General features: G+C 38.1%; 1 protein-coding gene across 5 annotated transcripts in view; it reads right to left on the reverse strand.

The window, feature by feature from the left end:
• FARS2 (phenylalanyl-tRNA synthetase 2, mitochondrial) overlaps nt 1–23,560 on the reverse strand; it is a 523,237-nt gene that overhangs the window by 201,574 nt on the left and 298,103 nt on the right. For all 5 annotated transcript variants that reach the window (XM_053602315.1, XM_053602317.1, XM_053602313.1 and 2 more), the window contains one exon: nt 9,147–9,307. In XM_053602315.1, the coding sequence (XP_053458290.1) occupies nt 9,147–9,307 (161 nt within the window). The remainder of the gene's footprint in view (nt 1–9,146; nt 9,308–23,560) is intronic.

Below are 23,560 nucleotides of genomic sequence, written 5' to 3' on the forward strand. Positions count from 1 at the left end.
ATTTCAAGATCATAAGATTATACACAGAAAATGCCAACATAAATGCACAAAGTTTGAAAAGCTTTGTGATAATGGAAGGACAAAGCAATTCTTATTTCTCTGTTTAAACCCAGGTAGCCTTTGAGGCCTAACATCTCAGATGAACCCAGACACTTCTCTCACTATTCCAGTAAAGGAGAACAAACCTCTGACTGAAACAGTGAAGAGATTTCTTCATTCTTTTGTACAGGAAGAGGCAAATTAAAGTCACAGGACAACTGTACTTACCTTTGTCAACTAATTATTCTTAGTAAGGTAAATTATTTTGATTTAATTTTGTGCCTAGGACATTAATATGAACCTTGAATTTTCATTTGAATTAGCTCTAATCAACATTTGTTTCATTCTTTGGTAATTCTGAGGATCTCATTCCTGAAGTTAGTATTTTGGCCCCTTTTCCTTCTCACCAAATACAGTTAACTTAGTTGAATGTGCCATGATGACTCTGCTTTCTACACTCAATTTCAAGCAGAGAAAAGTGTTCCACATTCTGCCCACTAATCCCTTTCAGTTGTCCTATGAAATGAGGGTATAACTAGTTCTAGGCCAAATTGCACGTTTGACTAGGGATCAAAGCGTTAAATTAAAGGGCGCAAACTCTAAGGGGAGATTTCAATCGCAGTCAGCAGAAGGTAAAGATTTTAGGCTGGAATAGTTTTTTCAGTAACCTCTATCATTCCACATCATAAGTGACTATCTATTCATAAGAATGGCTGCAGTAATAATTATTATTGATAGAGTCTAATTGTACACATGTGCTATTATTTTGCAAAATAATACAAAAACACAGACCTTATAAACAAGAACTTGGTACAAATATCAGAAAATAACAGGCTAACTTCACAGACTATTCTACCTTAAAATGAGATGGGACGGAAGTCTGCTGAGTGAGGCCTTCTAGAAGACTTTTCCTCACACTTATAAAGAAGAAACAAAGGCTATTCCATTTTCTGCCTTTGGACCTTGTGCATGATTCTTCTGCTACCATCTTTTAATGCCGAGGGGACAAACAGAGACCTCAGGCAGTGAGCCCGGTCATCATTGAGGGCTTGCTGCTGTTGTTCTTATTGAAGCCATTTTTAGTTGGGTCTTCTCCTGGCTGAAGCCAGAGGCATCCCTACCACTACTCTGTAACAATTATTCCCCAAATTCACAACCGGGAAATAAAACCGTTGACTTGCCCATCAGTGCTTACTTGACATGACCTTTCTTCTTGTGTTAGTTCCTTCAAACTTGTATTTGTCTCTGGTCCCTATTCTGATGATCTCTTTCTAAAACTGCTAACTTTTTACTTTGTAACCCATCGACTATCAGTATCCAGTTTAGATGATTCTGTTTAGCATATAAAAGTATCCCATAGATAGACTCCAGGGACAAAAATACTAAAACTTCTTCTAGTCAGATAATTTCTAAAATATATTGCACATAATTTGTCAAATTTTATAGATGTTGGCAAAATTTAAGGTTTAATATGTTATTTATAAATAGAAAGTTCTTGTCCATTGCCATGAGGTCAATAACAAAGAAAATGCGATGAGAATGTTCAATGTGTATACATGTTAAGGTCACGTAAAACACATCCTTCCAATCTATACTACGTGAAAACTGTGCAAGTTGTTGAGGACCTCATTCTTATTTTTTAAGGCCTTAATAAGCAAGAAAGAAATTGGTGACTGCAATACTCTAAATACTTAAAACATACCACAACAACTCCTATATTAACAAAAATGAAAAGCAGCCATAAATCCACAGGCCTCTGATGACAGAGGCTCTACCACAAACATGGAGCCACAGTCCACGCGACTCAATAGATCATTAGATAATGGAGTGTCTTAATGCAAAGGCGAGGCTTATATGACACCCCTGGTGACCCAGCAAGCTGAAGATGGCAACTGGAAACTGAGGCTATAAAAGACCAAGAATCATAAAGACTGCGACTTCTGTCTTCAAAACAGTATATGTTTTATAGTAGCTGTAGTGGTGGGTGGTATGACAGTGGTAAGTAGCAGAAATGGCGATGAAGATTTAAACCAAAGTTAACATGGATTAAATGCTTACATGTGATAGGCTGTACTATAAACGTTTCATATTTAAACATTGTAATGATTCCCAATACAAACTGTCTACTGTCTTGATCACTGCATGTCTCCTTATTTGTAAATCAACAATGCTTACTGAACGCACATAAAAGGTTCTATGGTTGGTCATTTCCCCTATCCCTTGCTATTAGTTTCTTCTGGGATAAACATCTCTTTTCCAGCAAAAGAAAATAATTAATATATTTTGGGGGGACATGGGGAAAATGCACATGGAAATAATGAAAAATTTGAGATCCACTGGTTTCACTGAAAAAACAATGAAGCTTATGGGATTCTCACAGCTGTTTTATTTGAAATAGAATGAGGAAACACTGTAAAATCCCACATTATGTCTCTATCAGACAACACTTATGATAATGATAGCAAAACAGATCTAGGAGCTATTCCAAGCCATAAAGATTAGCCAGTAATCACAGGCTCAAGCCCTAATACAATTCTGGGGAGACATGGAAGGATTTAGAGAATTAACTAGCGAAAAAGGATTACAGAAAGGAAGAAGAAAATTTTGACCTCCACATTCATTGGTCAGTCTCAGTGAAATTCTATATTCACTTATGTATATTTCCATCACCGTTCCATATTATTTTATAAGTATCCCTTGAGAACTCTAACTCTGTCTCATCCTCTCGACTACAAACAACCTGAAGTCAGGAGCTATGAATTTCACCTTATTGACTGCAGTATCTAACGTAGAACCTTGGTGTAGGTAACAATAAGAGCTTATTAGTTGAATACTAGGAGCTCTCTGCAGTCAGCTCTGGTCAAAATCTTGGCTCTGTCACTTACTAGCAGAGTTGTTATAATCAGGTTACTATAGGCAAGTGGTGCCAAGCCTCAGTTTCATAATCTATAAAATGGATTTGTAGTACCAACCCCATCTATTGTGGTGCATAAAAGCTATAACTTAAGCAAAGTATTCAGTCATTGGCTTGCACCTAGCATTCAACACATGGCAGATGGTATAAGGTACTCAACAAATTAATGTCTACACAAGTGCTGTATTGAATTGTGATTGTCAGAAGAGACAAGTAAATTAAGGAAAAAAGCCAACCCTGGCCTTAAGAAATTCCCTCACATCATGCAGCATGCAGCAGTCACCACAGCTGCTTGCTACCACACAAAGGTCAGAATCAACTCTGACCCTCTGTTTCTCCTCGGTCCAGGCTTGAGCGACCTCAGAAATGACTGAGTTGATGCTAGACACTTTCACAGTGACTGTCCTGTGATGCTTCCAAATTCTTTGTCTGTTTCTTTCTGTTTCTTCTTTCATCATCTCTAGTTCTATTTTTTCTTCTGATTTAAATACTAACACTTTCCCCTGACAAATTACTTAAAGTGCACCAGAAAATCTCTGACTTAAGTATGCTTTTTTAAAAAGTGCATTTAAACTGTATGAGTTTATTCACATAGTCCCTTCACCTTGACAAACACACACGAGGAAGGAAGAGAAGGAGGGAGGGAGGAAGAAGAGCTTCCGCAGTTCATCAAAAAAACAAGTTTGCAGAACTGCAACTCTGCTTTATACTCACAGTAACAAAATTTGGGTAAGAAGAAAGAGAGTTTCAAAATTAAGTGTGAAAGGTATCATAAATTATAGACCTGCTTATTATGACTGAGTTATGCCCAACTTAAAATGAGAGTGCAACAGAAGAGGAAGTGAGTTTAACCTCCTGGTCCGACTTCATTTTACAGATGATGTAGCTGAGACCCTGAAAAGATGAATAATTCTGTTCATCATTACTTTGATTCAAGGCATGGTCCCTGGGCCCAGAGCTTGGGGATCACAGGGAGTTTGTTAGAAATGCAGACTTTCAGGCCTCATCTCAGACATATTGAATTAGGAACTGCATTTTTAACATGATCCATGGGTGATTCATCTGCCTGTTTTAGTATGAGTAGTGTTAATATTCAGAGCTTACTACCAGTAACTTCATAAATTAGATCACTTAAACTTCATGCTTTATTTTTCTATAAACTATATACTGGTTGTTGTATTTATTAAAAAAAAATAATTCCTTTGGTCTTAATAATCCACCTACGAATTTTATACTTAGGTTAAACTTTAGGAAATGCCTCCTTGAAGCCCTGAGTAAACATCACACTGTGCTAAAGCTATTATTGAGATGAATACTCAGCTACAATGGAAAGAAGAACTTGCAAGCAATAAACTTAGATATTTAGATATTTAGCTGAAGAGATTTCTAAGCAAAAGATTGAAAATGCAATCTGGTTTATTCTTGCTGTTCGTAGTAAAGTGTAAGAAAGAACAGACAGATTGGGAGATAAACTGTTCAGAAAAAAAGGAACCAGGATTAGATAATTTTGAAAATTTTGAAAATTCTTAGTCCATCCAGATTGCAAAAGAGACAAAAACTAAGAGATTCACTGTGAATAAGTACATCCTAGAAAGAAAGCCATGAGTGTGGCTGTGCCATCCTTTGCTGATTCCACTGAAGAAACAAAAGATCAGTTTATTTAGTAATAGAGAAAGCTCTTTGAAGAAATTAAGGATGTGATTCATGGATCCCTTCAGATATCTCAGCAGAAGCCCCAAATATCAATGATTTACTCAAGAAAGATCTGCAGAGGAGTACAACACAATGAATCCTTGTGACGTACACCGAAGACCTGCAAGGTTTCTGAGAATGGTATGTCTCAGAAACACCCTAAGCTTGGATTGAAAGGGATGAAAGAAAGAAGGCCATCCGGCCTCCAAAATTCTACAGGCAAAAAAAAAAAAAAAAGGCTGATAAAACAAGTTAGATGCAAACACATGGACCCTTAATGAAAAGAGAATAATTTCTCAGACAGCAGAACCACACACAGGTCCAGAGGGCGAACCGGAAGGCCACAGAGGATTATTCCCAGGCCTTCAAACCTAATGGTTGAATTTGAAATTTCTGGGGACAAGTGATCCTTTTTTCCCCTTTCATCTTCTTCCTTTTTGAATGGGAATGTCTATGACTATTTTCCAATGCTTACCCTACCCATTATATTTTGGGAGCAGATAATGTGGTTAGATGATGAGGAATGTTGCCTCAGAATGAATCATACCTACAGTCTCGGCCATACCAGATTTAGATAATTAAATGACAAGATGGATACCAATCTGTAGATGATGATATTTAGAAGATATTTTGGACTTTGAGTTCATCTTGTAATGGGTTGAACTTTGGGGGACCTTGGCATAGAGTGAGTATATTTTACAGATGGGACAGAAGTGGATACCCTCTTTGAGGTCAGAGGGTAGATTATGATAGGCTGAAAATTGCCCCTCAATCCCAACCAAAGATATCTGTGCCCTAATCTCCATAACCTATAAATACTAGTATGTAGCCTTACATTCAAAAGGAAATATTTCCTTTTATATTAGAGTATTAATTTTACACCTACAGGCTCAGGGCAAGGACCAGAACCCAGAAGACTTGATTATTAATCAAGAGTGTAGTGTGTTTCCAACTGCTCCCAGGTCCCAATTCTCATCAGGCAAACACAGACTAAACAATAAGGAAATCAAAATAGGCCAAGTAGGGTCACTGCTATCACTCTTTAAATTTTCCTCATACTTCCACACACCCAGAGAGGGGAAATGGACTTAGCTATAGGACTTTTCAACTTGGTACACATACCTGTGCCTTCACACCCACTCTGCAGTGCCCCCCAGTATCAAAGTATTAAAGGGACACTTTTTAAAAGGTATTTTGAGGCCTGACACAATCGTAAGGATCCTTGTAAGAGAGGAGCAAAAGACCAGAGAGAAGGCAAGCAAAAAAGCAAAAGAGAAGGTAACGTAAAAAAGAAAAAAGGAAAGAGAGAGAGTAATATGATGCAGGGCTATGAGTCAAGGACTGAAGCTAGAAAAGGCAAGAAAATGGATTCCCTCCTAGACCTTCAGCAGGAGCCAGCCTTGCTGATACATTGACTTTAGCCCAGTCAGATTGATTTTGGGTTTCTGACCTCTAGAACTGTAAAATAATTAATAAGTGGTGTTTTAAGCTTTTGTGATAATTTAATACATAAACATCAGGAAACAAATCCAGATTAGATACTAATTATAAGTGAATAATTAGGTAATAGCCTGCTATGATTCATACCTTATGAAATATTTTAAAACATATACTAAATATGGATATACTGTCCCATCAAGAGTTCTGAAATTTGTTATACAAAGACAATCACATAAATTATATTTTAGTGCAGGTATACATACATTTGCTTTCAAATTTGAAGGCAGAAGGAGAAAATAATGACATTTAACAAGAGATGAAGAATCTATTTCTGACTGCGTCTGTGCCTCATAAGACAAGACTGCTGTGAGTACACTTAATCTAGAAAGAAACTGATGCTAAAATAAAAATAAATGGATCACTTTTTTAAAGTAGAATTTTTTTTAAAGACCTCATGAAGTGAAACCAAAAAACGTAAATACACAAATACAAGGTAATACGAGGTTCCATTTCTGTTTCAGAGCAAATGTTCACCCCCCCCATAAAAAAGGGAAAAAAATATCAGTATTTTTCACTATAATGAAAAAACATACATAAAAAAATCTTACTTTTTAAAGTTGAAGAGGTCCAGACACAAAAATAAATCAATGTAATTTCAGAGAGCCCTCCTAGGGTAGACAGACGTTGGTGACTGCTTTCACCACTGGGACATGAGGAGGCTGAAAAGCTTGCCTACTACTGGCAAAGAAATTTTGTTGGAATAAGGAGAAAAAAGCCAAACTTCTGTGAACTAAAATAAAATCTTCAGGCTCCTTCTAATAGGCTGATTGACTAGACCCCCTCTGGGCCAAGAGTATCCCTAAAACTGAGTTGCTAGCCATGAGAAGGAAGATCAGATATACCTCATCATGCCCCCTTAGATTCTTAGAAATGTTCTCTGTGTCTCATTAATGGGCCTAAGGCTATGCAAGACAGACCTGCAGGTCCTCAATATACATAACAAACTACTTGAGTCTAGGCATAGTCCTGTGGTTCATCTCTGATTAATTCACCCTGATCTTAACTCAGCATTCCTTTTCACTGACTTCTGATCTATTAGACAGAGAGCCTAACTCTTTCAGCCAATTGCCAGCCAAAGAGTCTTTAACCTTCCTATAACCTGTGGGCCCCTGCTTTGAGATGTCCTGTCTTTTCGGACCAAACCAGTGTATGTCTTCCAAGTATTGATTCATCACTCTATCTGTAATTCTCGTCTTCCTGACGTGTATAAAACCAAACTGTAATCCCACAACAAGTCCACTTGCTCAAGTCTTCTTGGGTGTGGTTCTGGGCCATGGTCCTCAAATTTGGCTTAGAATAAATGTCTTTAAACTATTTTCCAGAATTTGGCTTCTTTTCTGTCAACGCTTTCATCAGCCAAACATTGGTTAGTGTGGCAGATTGGGAAATGGAGAAACAAAGCTAACCCACACGGCCAGCCAATTCCCTCTCATAATATTTTTGCTTACAAGCAATGGTGCTTCCATTGGGTGGAAAGCAGAGCAATCTCCTAATCACACATGCTTACATCCCAAACTCTGCTGCAGGGCCATACTCACTGTCAAGAGGAAATCAAATGTGAAAAAGACGGAAACTTTACATCTTTTGTACTAACCTAAATGGAACTAGAGCACATTCTTCTTAGTAAAGCATCACAAGAATGGAGAAGCATGAATCCAATATACTCAATTCTCATATGAAGGCAGTAGATAAGCCAAATAGAAGGAGTGGGTAGGGGAATCAGCAAGTGCAGAGAGAGGAGGAGGGAAGGCGATGGGGGGTCATGGTGTATGGCACACCTCTTAGGGGCAGGACACAATTGTAAGAGGGACTTTAACAAATATAATCAGTGTAACCTAATTCTTTGTGCCCTCAATGAATCTCAAACAATTAAAATAAAAAAAAACAAAAAATATGCCAACCTAGACACCTATATCCATGGAAAAAAGGTGTAAGAAAAATAAAGGTGAAACAAAGGCATTTCAGATAAACAAAAGGTGAGAAAAATCATTATTTGCTATAAGAAAAGAAAGTTCTTCAGAATGATGGGAAATGATCACAGAGAAAAACCAAGATCTACAAAAAGAAATTATGATCAGTGAGGTAATTATCAAAGGAAATATAAAACAATATAGCTTTAATTTCTTTAAAAGACAACTGACTGAATTAAATATAACAATATATCTTGAGATTATAATGTATGGGGAAATAAAATATGACAATAATACAAAAAATAGAAGGGATAACAAAATTATACTATTATAAGGTTGCTAAATGTTTCACAAAGTTGTAATATCTATTCATGACAAAGTATAATGAATTACTTAGGTATATTGTAATCTCAAGTAAACACTTAATAATCATATAAAGTGGTAAAACTAAATAGCAGTGGGGGAAATAAAATGTAACACAAAACAAAAATAAACAAACCAAATCACAATTTCCAAAAGAATATTTGAGAAAAATGGGAAAGAAATAAAAAGATGATAGAATTAAGCCCAAGAATATAAGTAATTATATTAAATGTAGTCATCATATATTGTCCAATAAGAAGACAAAGACTTTAAATCTGGGTTAAAAAACAGACCCAACTCTATGTGGTTTATAAGAGACATTCTATTAATATAAAGACACAGAACAAAAGTAAAATGATATATGTTGCAAATACTAATCATGAGAAAGCCACATGTCTATACACATATGGATGTCTATTAAAAAAAGTAAACATAAGAGACAAGTATCATCAGTGACAAAGATAGATACTTCATAATGACAAAGTTGTCATTAACAAGGCCCAAAGTTGGCCCTCTGCTTAGACTAATAAGAATGACTAATCTTTTTTCTCCTGCATGCAATTTCTGAAGGCTTAAGAACCACTTGTGTATGAACCTTTGTTTAAGAGCTTCCTTTCAAATTCACATGATCTTAAAAATTCAACAGTTTTCATTTCCAGTACATGATTCTCTCAATCCTTGATAAGCACCATTATTATTATTTATTTAATTCTTGCAAGTCATTTTACCTGAAACTTCACCTCCTGATTAATATCAGATACACGGAACTGCTTCAGGAAGCGCTCATCCTCACTCCAGAAGAGGCGGATGTCGGGGATGTCGTAGAGGATCATGGCCAGCCTCTCTAATCCTAAGCCAAAAGCCCAACCAATTCGGTCTTGAGCACCAGCTACAAATTAGGAAACAAAACAAAGCAATTGTGTAAAAAAATATAAAGATGAGACAGGTGCATACCACACCCTGAGAGTTATCAATAATGTTGATTAGATGACTACAGGGGCAAGGCACGGGAGAGCTGTGCCAGGGGTGCCTACTGTTACAGGTTTCTTCCTCTCCACATTCCTGACTCCTCCCAGCAGCACTCTGAAGTCATTCTGACTATAGTGATGTCTTTCATTTCTGATTAAATTCTGGGATTTGTTAAGCTCTGGTTCTCATCTCTTACATTTAGCATTTTTCTGTACTCTTTGCTTGCCCTGATTCAAACACTTAGCCTACTATGTGCAGATTATGGAGGGGAAAGAAAAGATAGTCTCCATCTAAAATTGGCTTATTAGATAAGGAGATATATTGAAAACATGCTAGAGGGGACTATTATTCTGGAAGTGTGTGTCTGGCGTTATTAAATCACAGTAATGCTGCTTCTTAGTAAGTGCTACCTCAGCACTGGTAGAGAGCAAGCGAGCCAAGGTGAAATGTGGATCAAGCACCACTTACACCAAAAGTATTGTGTCCCTGTTCAGATTAAGTTAATGCCATGAATTCTAAGGGTTTATTTTATATACATGAGATAGTGTAAGAGAGAAGATATGAACTCCTGAATGGAGGAAAGCAAGGGAGCAATTCATATTCTGGAAAGCTTATGAAATAAGTTAATCAAAGAAACATAATTCCAACTGGACACTAAAAGATTAGTATAGGATACTGTGGCAGGCTGAGATGGCCCTCAAGATTCCATCCCCGTGCATACACCCTGTGTGAACCCCTCCTGTTAAGTATGGGTAGGTCCTGTAAATAAGATGAGATTTCAAGCCTGCAATAGGTTTACTTTACACAAGATTCCACCTTGGAAGATTGAAGAGAGATTTCCTTGCTGGCTGTGAAGAAGAGGGCTGCTATGTTGTAAAGGGGCCCATGGCTAGTCCCTCAGGAAGGCCTAAGGGAGCCAGTGAGAAAATGGGAATCTCACTCCTATAATGAGATGGAATCAATTTTTCCAACAGCCCAAATGCGGTGAGAAGTGGACCCCACCTCCAGATGAAATCATAGTCTTGCCAACAACTTGATTTCAACCTAGCAAGCTCCTGAGCAGGGGACCTGTCAGTCCATACCCAGATTCCTGATCCAAGGACATAATTGTGACATAATAAGTTTGTGTTGTTTTAGGGCACTAGGTGTGAAGTAATTTGTTTCCGAGGGCAGGAGAAGAGAAGTATGCTAATCTAGATCTGAAATGTAAAGAAAGCTGATAAGAAATTCCAGAATGAGGGATGGGGTACAAAACAGGCATCTGGAACAAAGGCAGTGTTCCTTTCAAGCCATGTATAGCATTTTGTTCTTGTTTTTATTTTGCACTTAATGTCTTTCTAAAACATAAAGAACCTAAAATTGTTTCACAGACCCCATCCACTCTGGGTTGAACTCTAACACCCATGGAGCCACAGGATTAGATGTGCAAGATCCATAAGAAAAAAACTTCATTATAAGTTAAATATTAGCACCTTTGGTCATTGCTTGATATCAAGGCAACCATAAAGATGAACAGAAGCACAGGCATTAGGCTATAAACTACAGAGAGAAGGAGAGGCCCTGGTCTTTTTTGGAGAACATTAAAAAAATTTCCACTACATTATAGGCTGACTGTTTATGATATATGAGATTGTGCAAATGACAATCTACTCAATAACAGAATGCACATTCTTTTCAAGGTGGGTCATTCACTACCATATTCTGGAATATCAAACAAATTTCAAATATTTAAAAGAACAGAAAATGTACAAGAAAATTCTATGTCCAAAATGCAAATAAATCAGGAATCAACAATCTAAAAGCTGAAATTTGAGAGATCTGAAAAATCTCTCAAATATTGGGAAGTTAAATAATATACTTCTAAATAACCCATGATCAAAGAAGTGATCACAGTGAAATTAGAAAATATAAAAAATGAATAAAAATTAAGATATGACACATTAAAACTAGAACATGTAAATTATTGGGTGGGAATGCAAAATGACTCAGCACTTTGCAAGATAGTGTGATAGTTTCTTACAATAAAACAATGGTTCTCAACTTGTGGAAACTTTAGCCATTAGGATAGGGATTTAGCAAGGTCTGCAGACATGGTTCGTTGTCAAAACTAGGGCTAGAAATACCCTAGAAAATTTAGTGAGTAGAAGTCAAAGATGTTGCTAAACATTCCATAATGGACAGAATAGTCCCTCACACAAAGAATTATCCAAACCAAAGAATTATCCAAACATCCTCAGAGAAACCCTGAGTTAAACATACATTTAGCACATGACATAGCAATTCATTCTTAGGTATTTACCTAAGATGTGGAAACATATGTGCACTGACTGTCCAATGTGCAAGAGGTTCATAACAGCTTTATTCAGAATAGCCCCAGCCTGGAAACGACCCAAATGTCCATCAACTGGTAAATGGAAAAATTGTGGTACATCCATATAGTGGAAAATTACCCAGCAATAAAAATAAATTAAATCCAGAACAAAATAAAGGATTCTCAAAAGTATTAAGCTTAGCAAAAGGAAAATCACCAAAGACTATCTATAACAAAATTTAATTTATATGAAACTCTAGAAAAACTTAAACTATATATAGATAACAGATCAGTGGCTGGCTAGAGTCAGATATGAGGGAACTCTACAGGTCAAAGGAAATTTTCTATATCTTGATTGTGGGGTGGTTGTATGACTGTATGACTCACCTGACTATATTTTAAAAGTCTGAATTCACTGAGTGTAAATGCTACCTCAATAAGCTAACTTTTTAAAAAATCCTGTACCTGGATTCATGGCAATATCAAATCAAATTGCTATGTTCCTAAATGCTTACTTTTCAGTGTCTGTGGTTATCTCATTATGAACTGGAAACAAATAGCTGTGGATCAGCACCATCCCGAGGACCACACTTTTAGTAACAATGATTTGAATGATGTAGAATATGCTTATCATTTTTTTAACCCATAAAATGAAGAAGTTCCATAGAAAACTTTTACACACTCTAAGAATTCATCTGGTGACTTCTAGGAATCTACAGACTGTAGCCTGAGCATCATAAGATTGGAGAACAAAATATAAACCCCTACCAAGAAGCACTGAGGGCTCCTTAACCCAGCGCCTGGCCCAACACCACAGGATAGATGGGCCTCTGAATGTCACATGGCCTTGTCATGATACAACGTGTTTTTCTTAAATTTATCCCTCTTCCTAATGTGAATACTCATCATCCTCTAAAGATTGACTGAGGTATTCTGACCATGGATTCTTCCTCTGACTCTTCAGGATAAATTCATACTGTATTAGCTACTTTCTTATTTATGAGTCTCTCTCCACATCTAAACCTGAGAGTTCTGAGACAACAATCCCAATGCAATGTTACAGACATTACTAATTACTCAAAAAATAGCTTTAGATATACACCTATACTAATGAGTAAAAAATGCTTCTCATGTAGTAGATTCTTTGAGTCATTCTCACAGTACAAAGCTGAAGATCACAACAATAAGTGAATAATCTGAGGAAAAACTAAAAGGAACCCCTCTGAAAAGTCAAGTTTACACAGTGTTCACTATTAGGGGTTGGGAAGATAAAGGGGCAGAGAAGGAGAGAAAAAAGGATAGATAAATGCTTAATTCATTGCTTGCTGGACGTCTAAGAACAATTTCACAGATATGAAATGGAAATGATCACAAAATGCTCAGAAGTAATAAAATTAAAAGAAATAAATACCATTTAAAAGATCAATTATACACTATGACATTTGTCAGAATAGAAATATCCGAAACAGTAAGAAATAAAGGTATGAATCCAAAATCAAATTATCATAAGGTTATGGAAAAATGGCGACATTCCCCATCTACTGCTTTAAAGCTAAGCCAGGGAGCTATAGAACCTAGCAGGCCTTTAAACACTAGACCCATGCTCAGGAAAAGGGCTAATGAACTTTCCAGAAAAGGGAGCCATAGGTCGCCACTGTGATGGCAGTCTAGGCTCAGCTGTAACATGTCTCAGCGTCAAGAAAGACCTCCTTGTCAACCTGATGTGGCATAGCTTCTGCACGGAATAGATGAAGAGCAAGCAGAAGGAACATCATCAGCTGGAAACCACATTTTCAAAACGTGGAAAGTGGGGCTGGGCCTTCCTCTGTGAGGAGATGAGGTACACACTGGGAGTAATGCTGATGGTAGAAACTTAAGTTTCTTACTTTGAAAATGGCCAAAATAGCTAGTTGGTCTTGCCATTCAGTTATCGCCACAAAGCTTAACATTAGTCTAAAATTAAAGTCATCATTCAGATTGGCTAATATTCAACAATTCTATTTAAAAGATCAAAACAGTCAATTACCTTCACATGCAATTTCCAACTACTTTTCTCGGCAGGCTCACTAAAAAGCTATACTGCTGAAAGTCAGATGCGCTAGAGCTGTTTTATTGGAAATGTTCATGGGCCTCAGGGGTCATTGGCAGGACTACGCTGCAATGTTCATGGTTGTGCTAGGGATATTCATGACTTGCGGGCCTCGGTCCCAGGAGGCTGTCAGTAGGAACAGACAGATTCCCTTCTGAAGAGAAGAGAAGAGAATGGCTGTACCTGAGAGAAGTCAATGTTAAGGGAAATGAGGGGTCATTCCATCAGGTACCTAAAATCCCAATCACCTTGTACGTCAAAGCTTCTGGACCAGAACGTCATTGGAAGCAGGCAACAACTGGACTCCAGCTCTTTGTCACTGCCTATAACCTTTGATCTAACCTCATTCTGATGAGGCAATCAATTTCATGAAGGGTTACAAGAAAGGATATGGTGTCCATTTGCTGAGCTTTATCAAATTTTACCTTTAAAACAATTTGTTTTGGTTGAATCTAGATTTGCTTCTTCTGAATTACACCCCTGCATTGTGCTATTGGTCCACTTCATTATTAAGATAACACAGGATGTTGGTCACTATATCACACAGCCTTCCATAGGAGGCTTCAGGAAATAAATTGATCTCAGGTTTCAGAAAATGCCTTTGGGTCTTGGGAATAGAAAAGACTTCTTTCTTCTGAACATCTGGATTGCTTTTAATTTTAAGGATGTGTTAAATAACTGATCATAATTCACTTTTTACTTTGGCCTCATGGAAGCTTAGAGACAAACTTGCAAGTCACCTCTAAAACTGCACAAGTGTTCAGGGGACATTTCTCTGCATGACTCTTGCCCCAGTTTTATTTTCTTATCTGTATTTCCTCTTTGCCCTAATTATCTCAACTATTTATTTTATCCTCTTGTATGTATTTTTATAAGGCACTTCAAGTTCTTTATGAAAGAAAGTGAGCTATAAATAAATGGACACTTAAAGATATTGTCAGCCACGGCAGGTATAATTTCCAGTTCTTTGGCACTCCTCAGCTATAATTTGTGGCCAGATACTCAAGGGCTGACAGAGCTTTAAGGCTGTATTTTCCCCCCTTATTCCAAAACTAGAGTCACCAAGCAGAGAACTGACTGCAGAGGAACATCCTCAACTAGCAGAGTATTCAGGATGGGAAACAGTACAGTATTTGGACTAATGTGATTCTGTGCATGATCGAGCATCCCATGCGGAAAATGTTTTGTGTTTTTGCTGAAGTTGTTTCCAAGAAAGCCAACTTACAAATAGAAGCAAAGAATGCAAGAAAAAAGTCCAGAAATGGGAAAGTTTTTAAAAAAGAAAAGGAATTGGAAGAGAAGGAAGAGAATGGCAAAAGAGGATAGTGAGAAGTCACTAGTGTGTAAAGGGGAGACATAGAGCCTAAAAGATCCTAATTCCAAGGGACAGTCATTCAAAGCAGAATGTGGCTCTCCAGGCTCTGCCTCTACAGCTGCAGAGAGAGGAGCACTTGCAATGGACAGCCCCGAGCATGGAGGTTCTGCACACAGCCTCTTGTCCGCCTCCAACATGAAGATGCTGAGGGCAAGGAACATCTCCAAAGAGAGTATGGCAATACTGTGCATAAGGTCTGGGACAGAGAGCAAAGAGCACTGTGGAAAGAATAAAAATGAATGCTATTACTCAATGCTGAACCTCCAAAGGCATAGGACATCTGTGCTGTGTGTGGAAGTCATTGGCGATAAGGTGGAGATCCTTCTCAAGCTTCCATCTCCAAGGTGCTTAGTCCTGCAGTGTTATGCAGGAAAGGCACACGTCACCAATCTGAGAAAGGGCTAAGAATGGCCAGGGTTGAAATGAAACTGAGGTCTATACATAAGCAGCCAAGTCCTGGAGTCATACCAAGGTACGAGCAGCCTGCAGGTCTTCAACAAGGTGTACAATGATCTTGAGCCCCAAGGAAAAAGGGTATATACACCATTACATTATGTCAGTCAGTGCTGACATACAGTTAAGGTCAGTACTTTTAGGAAAAAAAAATAAATTTCAAATAATGTCATCCATTTGAGTGATTATCCTTTAACTTCTAAGAAAACTGGCTTTTCAGATCGATCCTTTCTGAAGGTTTAGAATAAACTGGAATGCAAGTGGTGTTTACATGAAGTCAGACCTCCTTGCTCATGCCTATTCAAAGAAGTTACTACTGTGAGAAGTTCACTGCCATTCTCTCCTGAGAAGCCTGGAAGGACATTTCCTTCTTCATCTACAATTCTGCATCAATGACCTCTTTAAACGTTCTGGAGACTGAGTAAATTCCTTGCTTCAGAACAAAATTTACACCAGGCGACAAGTAGAAACCCAAACACAACACTTTTTCAGGAATGAAATGCAAAATTTAATTTGAATTTTGCTGTGCCTGCTGCCGTGAATGAAAAGTAAAGGTGTCAGAGTATCAACACATTAATAATGTTCTGCTTTCTTAGCTTCTTTATACAGTTCTGCCTTATTAACCCTTACCATACTAATAATTGGCAGTGTGTACCATTGGCTCACTTATAAAAAAAAGAAATTCTCAGCAGACACTAATTTTTTTCAGAAATAACATAAGAATGAAGAGAGATGAATAAAATGAAAGATAATAGAATTTTAAAGTAAATATAATTTCAGAGGGGCTCACTATAAGAAAACACCAGATCTTTCTAAGAAGAATGAGGATTTTAAAAAAGAGTGAGAGAAAACCACAGACTAAAATCCCTTATACACACACATATAGAAATCCTCAACAAATTACTAGGAAACCAGATTTAGCAGCATATTAACAGGATTATATGCCATGTGACTCGATTTGAAGCACAGAAGTACTTTTTTTAACATCTGCAAAATAAGATGATGGAATTTTAATGGGTGTTGCATGGAATCTGTAATTCACTTTGGATAGAATAGATAATTTACCAGTGTTGATTATGCCAATCCATGGGCATGATATGTTTTTTCATCTGTTTATAGGTCCTGTAATTTCTTTTCCCAGCGTTTAATTCTCCCTATAGAGGTCCTTCATCTCCTTTGTTAAATATATTCCTAGGTATTTCATTTTCTTTGATGCCACTGTGAAGGGTACTATGTCTTGGATTTGATTTTCAACTTGAGTGTTGTTGGTGTATATGAAGACTACTGATTTGTGCACATTGATTTTATATCCTGAGACATTACTACGTTTATTTATCAATTCTGGGTGTCTTTTGATTGAGTCTTTGGGGGCTTTTAGGTATAAAATCATATTGTGATCAAAAGGCAATAGTTTGAAGCTTCTTGGTTCTCCATTTATATACACTTGATATCCTTCTCTTGTCTAAGTGCTCTGCCTAATACTTCTGGCACTATGTTGAATAGAAATGGTGATAGTGGGCAACCTCGTCTGGTTCTAGTTCTAAGTAGGAATGCTTAGATTTTTTCTTTTCAATGTGATGTTGGCTGTGTGTTTGTCATACATAGCTTTCATGAGTTTGAGGTATGTCTCATCCATGCCAATGGATGAATCTATAAAGAACCCACGCAAATCAAGAAAAGATCAAATAATGCCATTAAAAAGTGGGCAAAAGACATAAACAAGAACTTTGCTAAGGAAGACAGACTAATGGCCAAAAAGCACATGAAAAAATGCTCAATGTCTCTAATGATCAGGGAAATGTAAACCAAAATTACACTGAGATATCAATGTAGATCATAAAGTCTGAAAGCAATGGATACTGGCAGGGATGTGGAGAGAAAGAAACACTTGTGCACTGTTGGTGGGACTACAAAGTAGTTCAACCTCTATGGAAAGGAGTGGAAAGGAGTATGGAGCTTCCTCAAAGAACTTAAAGCAGACCTACCATTTGACCCAGCAATCACACTATTGGGTATTTACCCAAAGGAAAAAGACACTTGCACTTGAATGCTTTTAGCAGCACAATTCACAAGTGCAAAGATATGGAAGCAACCACAAGTGCCCATCAATTCATAAATGGATCGATTAAATGTGGTATATACCATAGAATATTATTCAGGTGATGATCTAGTATCTTTTGTAACAACCTGGGTGGAATTGGAGACAATTATCCTAAGTGAAGTATTGCAAGAATGGCAAAATAAATACCACATGTAAACTAATACTAAATACTAGTTGATCAGAAGCACATTGTGCTCATAAGGAAGCAAAATTCAGTGAAATTAAGTGGGTAAGAGGGAGGTGAAGGGATAGGTAAATTCCTTTGCCAGTGGGTACATGGCATACTTTCTGGATGAGGGGCACAATTATAACTTTGACATAAAATATACAAAAGCAAACTATGTAGCCAAAACGTGTATACCCTTGTAATATTCTGAAATAAAAAAATAAAAACAACAAAAAAGAAACTGAAAAAGACTAATAAATGGAAAGACATTCTGTGTTCATGGATTAGAAGACAATACTATATTGTCTTCTATATATTGAATCTATATATTGAAGAAATATATAGAATATTAAATCTATATATTGAAGAAATATATAGATTCAATAGAATCACTACCAAAATGCCAATGGCAATTTTTTTGTAGAAATGGAAAAATCCAACCTAAAATCTATATATGCTTTCAAAGGAATAGCCAAAACAATATTGAAAATGAAAAAGAAAGCTGAAGGACTCACATTTCCCAATCTCAAAACTTAATACAAAGCCATAGTAAATAAAAAGTGTGATATTAGCATAAGGATAAACATATGAAACCATGGAATAAAATAGAGAGCCCAGAAATAAATCCTTACATCAATGGTCAATTGATTTTTTTGACAAAAGTACCAAGACCAGTCAATGGAGAAAAATAGTCTTGAACAAATGCTGCTAGGACTACTGGATACTCACATGCAATAAAGTTGGACCCTTACCTTACATCCAAAACCAGAAACAACTCAAGTTGTATAAAGATATAAATTTAAGAGCCAAAGCAATTCAATTCTTAGAAGAAAACAAAAGTACAGGTGACTGAAGAAAAAAGTAGATAAATTTGACTTAATCAAAATTAAAAATTTATGTATATTTAAAAACACCATCAAGATAGTGAAAAGAGGAGAACATAAGATGGCTGACTGGAGCCAGCTTTCTAGAGGCTCCCGTCCAGAATGAGAGCGAAAGGACAGAAGTTTAGCAAGTAATCTGCTGGATTGGAGCTGAGCCAAGAGAGAAGGTTGAAGAATGCACATCAACCTTGCTGAGGCAAGCTGCAACCCCAAGGATACAAACAAAAGGTACAAAATCCATTACCAAGTGGACATCAGTCCCCTCCCCCATGAGAACGGCTCACAGCACATGTTCTACAAACAAGCAAACAGAGTTCAAATATCCTCCCATTTTATTCCTCTAAAAACTGGACCTACTTCCCCTACTAGGGTGCCATGGCACTTTCCTGCCAGGCATAAAACTGTATAAAACTGTATACTCTCTACCTGCAATTCTGAAGTCCTAGTACTTTCCTCCACTCTCATACTGAGGTCTGGAAGCCTGTCCCCCATAAAGTCCATATTCTTGGGTATTTTCTCAAGAGGTGTAGACAGGGCATAGACTGCTGCTGGTCAGTGGTGATTCTGTGGCACGAGAGTAGGGAGAAGAGGGTCAGCTGAGAGGGAATCATACAGAAGCAGCAGTGCCCCAAGGCACAGAGCAGCAGCAACAACAGGGCTCACACCCCTGGGGATATTCCGGAGTCACACCCCCTCTTTCTCTGGGCAACCAAAGGAGGCCAGACATCCTCTCTGCTGTCAGCCACAGGCAGAACAGATCTGGGACAGAAACACAGGCCCCGTGAGTAAAGGGTTTGCCTGAAGTGGTACCAGTCTCGGTGGAGTGTGGAGCCGACAGACTCCGAGGGTGGAGCTTTCCCAGAGGACCGATTTACTGAGCCTAAGACGCACCTGGCCATCAGGGGATCATAGCTAAGACAAAGGCAGGCAGGCAGAGGCTGGAACTGACAGCTGAGTGTGAGCTCCAACCGGCCCGCCACAACACAAACTGTAGCTGAGACCAGGCAGCACGACAGACCCGGCCTGAATGGCAGTTTCTCTGAACTCAAACAGTGTCTAATCTCCAAGGAAATATAGCTGGGACAGAAACAAATTCTGCAAAGTTGTTCTGTTCTGTCAGCAACATCAATCAGGGTTGAGGCTGGGACTGAGTGAACAGGCCAAGCCTCCACTAAGCACCCAAGGTTGTCAGGCCTCACCTCCCCCTGACGGATAGTGGCAGAGAGCAGTGGCCTGGCTGAGGAGACATACATCTCCCTGTGACTCAGGCAGTCGAAAAACCCTGGAGCATCTGCTCACTGGAGGGAACTGGGCCATGGACCTGCGGGGTTATCAGTGAATGGGTGTGACAGAGGTGCAAGGTGGAGAAGGAGGCATCAACCTCCCCAGACTAATCTATTTGCTGGGTGGATCCTCCTGACCTCACGGAGCACCAGAGCAAGTCCTATTTGAGCTACCAGCAGACCCCTGCTATCTAGTTGCCAGACACCTTTTGAAATCTCCCACCTGAGACAGGTGCTGACTGAGACAACTGATTTGGACCTCTTGAACTGGGCCAATCACTGGAGGACGATCCAAGTGGTACCCCGAGTGTGTGGTTGTGGGAAGGTTTGATTTTCCTTTTCTCATTATTGCCTGTGGGGGGCACAGTGACTTAATTGCTGGTATTTCTCCAGAGCTGAGACTTCAACCCAGAGTAACTGATTAATTAGGGTAGGACACAGACCAGCTAAAAACAAGACAGAGCCACACAGCCCCACCACATTGAGTAGGTCCCCAGTTTCTTAGGCCGTAGCACTGTATGGGTCCTTGGAAAAGCTCTAGGGGCAAAAGTACAGACACCAGTCCCAGCTTGTGGGCAAAGGACTGATTAATCACTACTCCTGGAGCCCCCAATCCAACCTCTCCTTACCTGCTCATCTAGTCAAATGGTATAAATAATCATGGGTCAGAATCAGCTGAAAACTCGGGTAACATGAATACAAAAAATAGCTCAACCCCCACCCAAGGAAAGATATGGCGGACACAACTGAAGATCCCATTCATAAACAGATGGCTGAGATGTTAGAATCGTTCAGAATTTGGATTGCAAACACGATTAATAGGAAAAGTTGGAATTATAAATTCAAAGAGCATATCAAAAGTTGTCTCAAGAATTCAACGAATTCAAAGACAAAATCACCAAAGATTCGGACACATTGAGACAAGAATTTGGAGCCCTCAAAGAGTTGAAAAATACAGTAGAATCCCTCAGTAACAGAATGGAGCAAGCAGAAGAAAGGATTTCTGACATTGAAGACAAAGCTTTTGAACTATCCAAAAGTCTCAAAGAGGAAGAGAAATGGAGAGCAAAAATAGATCATTCCCTCAGAGAGCTCTGGGATAATTCGAAGAAAACTAATATTTGCCTCTCAGGAATCCCTGAAGGCAACGAAGTGGCTTCGCAAGGCACAGAAGCTCTTCCTCATGAAATTATGAAAGAGAACTTTCCACACATAAAAAGAGATTCTGAAATTCAGATAGCAGACAGTTTCAGAAAGCCAGCACGACTCAACCCAAATAAGACATCTCCCAGGCACATCATAATTAACTTCACTAAAGGTAATATGAAGGAGAAAATTCTGAAAGCAGCCAAATGTAAGAAAATCATAACATACAAAGGGAAGAATATTAGAATGACTGCAGATCTCTCTGCTGAACCTTTCAAACTAGAAGAGGGTGCTCATTGACTTTTAATCTCCTAAAACAAAATAACTTTCAACCCAGGATCGTGTATCCAGCTATAATAAGTTTAATTTATGATGGAGAAACTAAATACTTTAATGACAGTCACATGTTGAAGAAATTTACCATAACTCAACCAGTTCTCCAGGATATTCTCAGACCTATCCTCCATAACGACAAGCCCAATCCTCCACCACAGAAGTAACCTCACTCAGAAACTTTTCATCAAACTCCACTTCCACAGTGGCGAAAGGATTAAAGGATTAGTTTTTGACTTTCAAAAAACTAGATACCCCAAATTCTACCAGGCTTATCAATATTCTCTATTAACGTGAATGGCTTAAATGGTCCTCTAAAGAGGCACAGGTTGGCTGACTGGATACAAAAACTCAGGCTGCATCAGAAAAAAGCAGGTGTTGCAATTCTATTTGCAGATACAATAGGCATTATACCAACAAAAGTAAAGAAGGATAAGAATGGTCACCTCATATTTGTTAAGGGTAATTCTGATGAGATTTCAATTATTAATATTTATGCATCCAAATCAGAATGTGCCTTAATTTATAAGAGAGACTCTAACAGATATGAGCAACTTGATTTCCTCCAGCTCCACAGTAGGTGAAGATTTTTTTGTTTTCTTCTGAAGTTTTTGGCCGGGGCTGGGTTTGAACCTGCCACCTCTGGTATATGGGGCCGGCGCCCTACACCATTGAGCCACAGGTGCTGTTGGAGATTTTAATGCTCCTCTGGCAGTGTTGGATAGATCCTCCAAAGAGAAGCTGAGCAAAGAAATTTTACATTTAAACTTAACCATTCAACATTTGGATAACAGACATCTATAGAACATTTCATCCCAACTGAATAAACATTCTTCTCATCAGCCCACGGAACATACTCCAAAATCGATCACATCTTAGGTCACAAGTCTAACCTCAGTAAATTTAAAGGAATAAAAATTATTCCTTGGGCGGCGCCTGTGGCTCAAGGAGTAGGGTGCCGGTCCCATATGCCGGAGGTGGCGGGTTCAAACCCAGCCCCGGCCAAAAACCACAAAAAAAAAAAAATTATTCCTTGCATCTTCTTGGACCACCGTGGAATAAAAGTTGAACTCAGTAACAACAGGAATCTGCATACTCATACAAAAGCATGGAAGCTAAATAACCTTATACTGAATGATAATGATGATGATAATGATAATGATAGCTGGGTCACAGATGAGATTAAGAAGGAAATTACCAAATTTTTGGAACAAAATGATAATGAAGACATGAATTATCAGAATCTCTGGGATACCACAAAGGTAGTCATAAGAAGGAAATTTATAACACTGCAAGCCTTCCTCAAGAGAAAGGAAAGAGAGGAAGTTAACAACTTAATGAGACATCTCAAGCAACTGTAAAAGGAAGAACATTCCAATCCCAAACCCAGCAGAGGAAAAGAAATAACCAAAATTAGAGCAGAATTAAATGAAATTGAAAACAAAAGGATTATACAACAGATCAATAAATCAAAAAGTTGGTTTTTTGAAAAGGTCAGTAAAGTAGATAAATCTTTGGCTAACCTAACCAGGAAAAAAAAGAGTAAAATCTCTAATTTAATCAATCAGAAATGGCAAACATGAAATAACAACAGACGCCTCAGAAATTCAAAAAATCCTTAATGAATATTATAAGAAACTTTATTCTCAGAAATATGAAAATCTGAAGGAAACTGACCAACACTTGGAAGCACATCACCTTCTAATACTTAGCCAGATCAAGTGGAAATGTTGAACAGGCCTATATCAAGTTCTGAAATAGCATCAACTATACAAAATTTCCCTAAAAAGAAAAGCCCAGGACCAGATGGCTTCACATCAGAATTCTATCAAACCTTTAAAGAGGAACTAGTACCTATATTACTCAACCTGTTCCAAAATATAGAAAAAGAAGGAATGCTACCCAATACATTCTATGAAGCAAACATCACCTAGACCTTCAAACCAGGAAAAAAAACCCAACAAGAAAAGAAAATTATAGAGCAATATCACAAATGAATATTGATGCAAAAATATTCAATAAGATCCTAACA

The sequence above is a fragment of the Nycticebus coucang genome, chromosome 9, assembly GCF_027406575.1.
Source record: "Nycticebus coucang isolate mNycCou1 chromosome 9, mNycCou1.pri, whole genome shotgun sequence".
Lineage (NCBI taxonomy): Eukaryota > Metazoa > Chordata > Mammalia > Primates > Lorisidae > Nycticebus > Nycticebus coucang.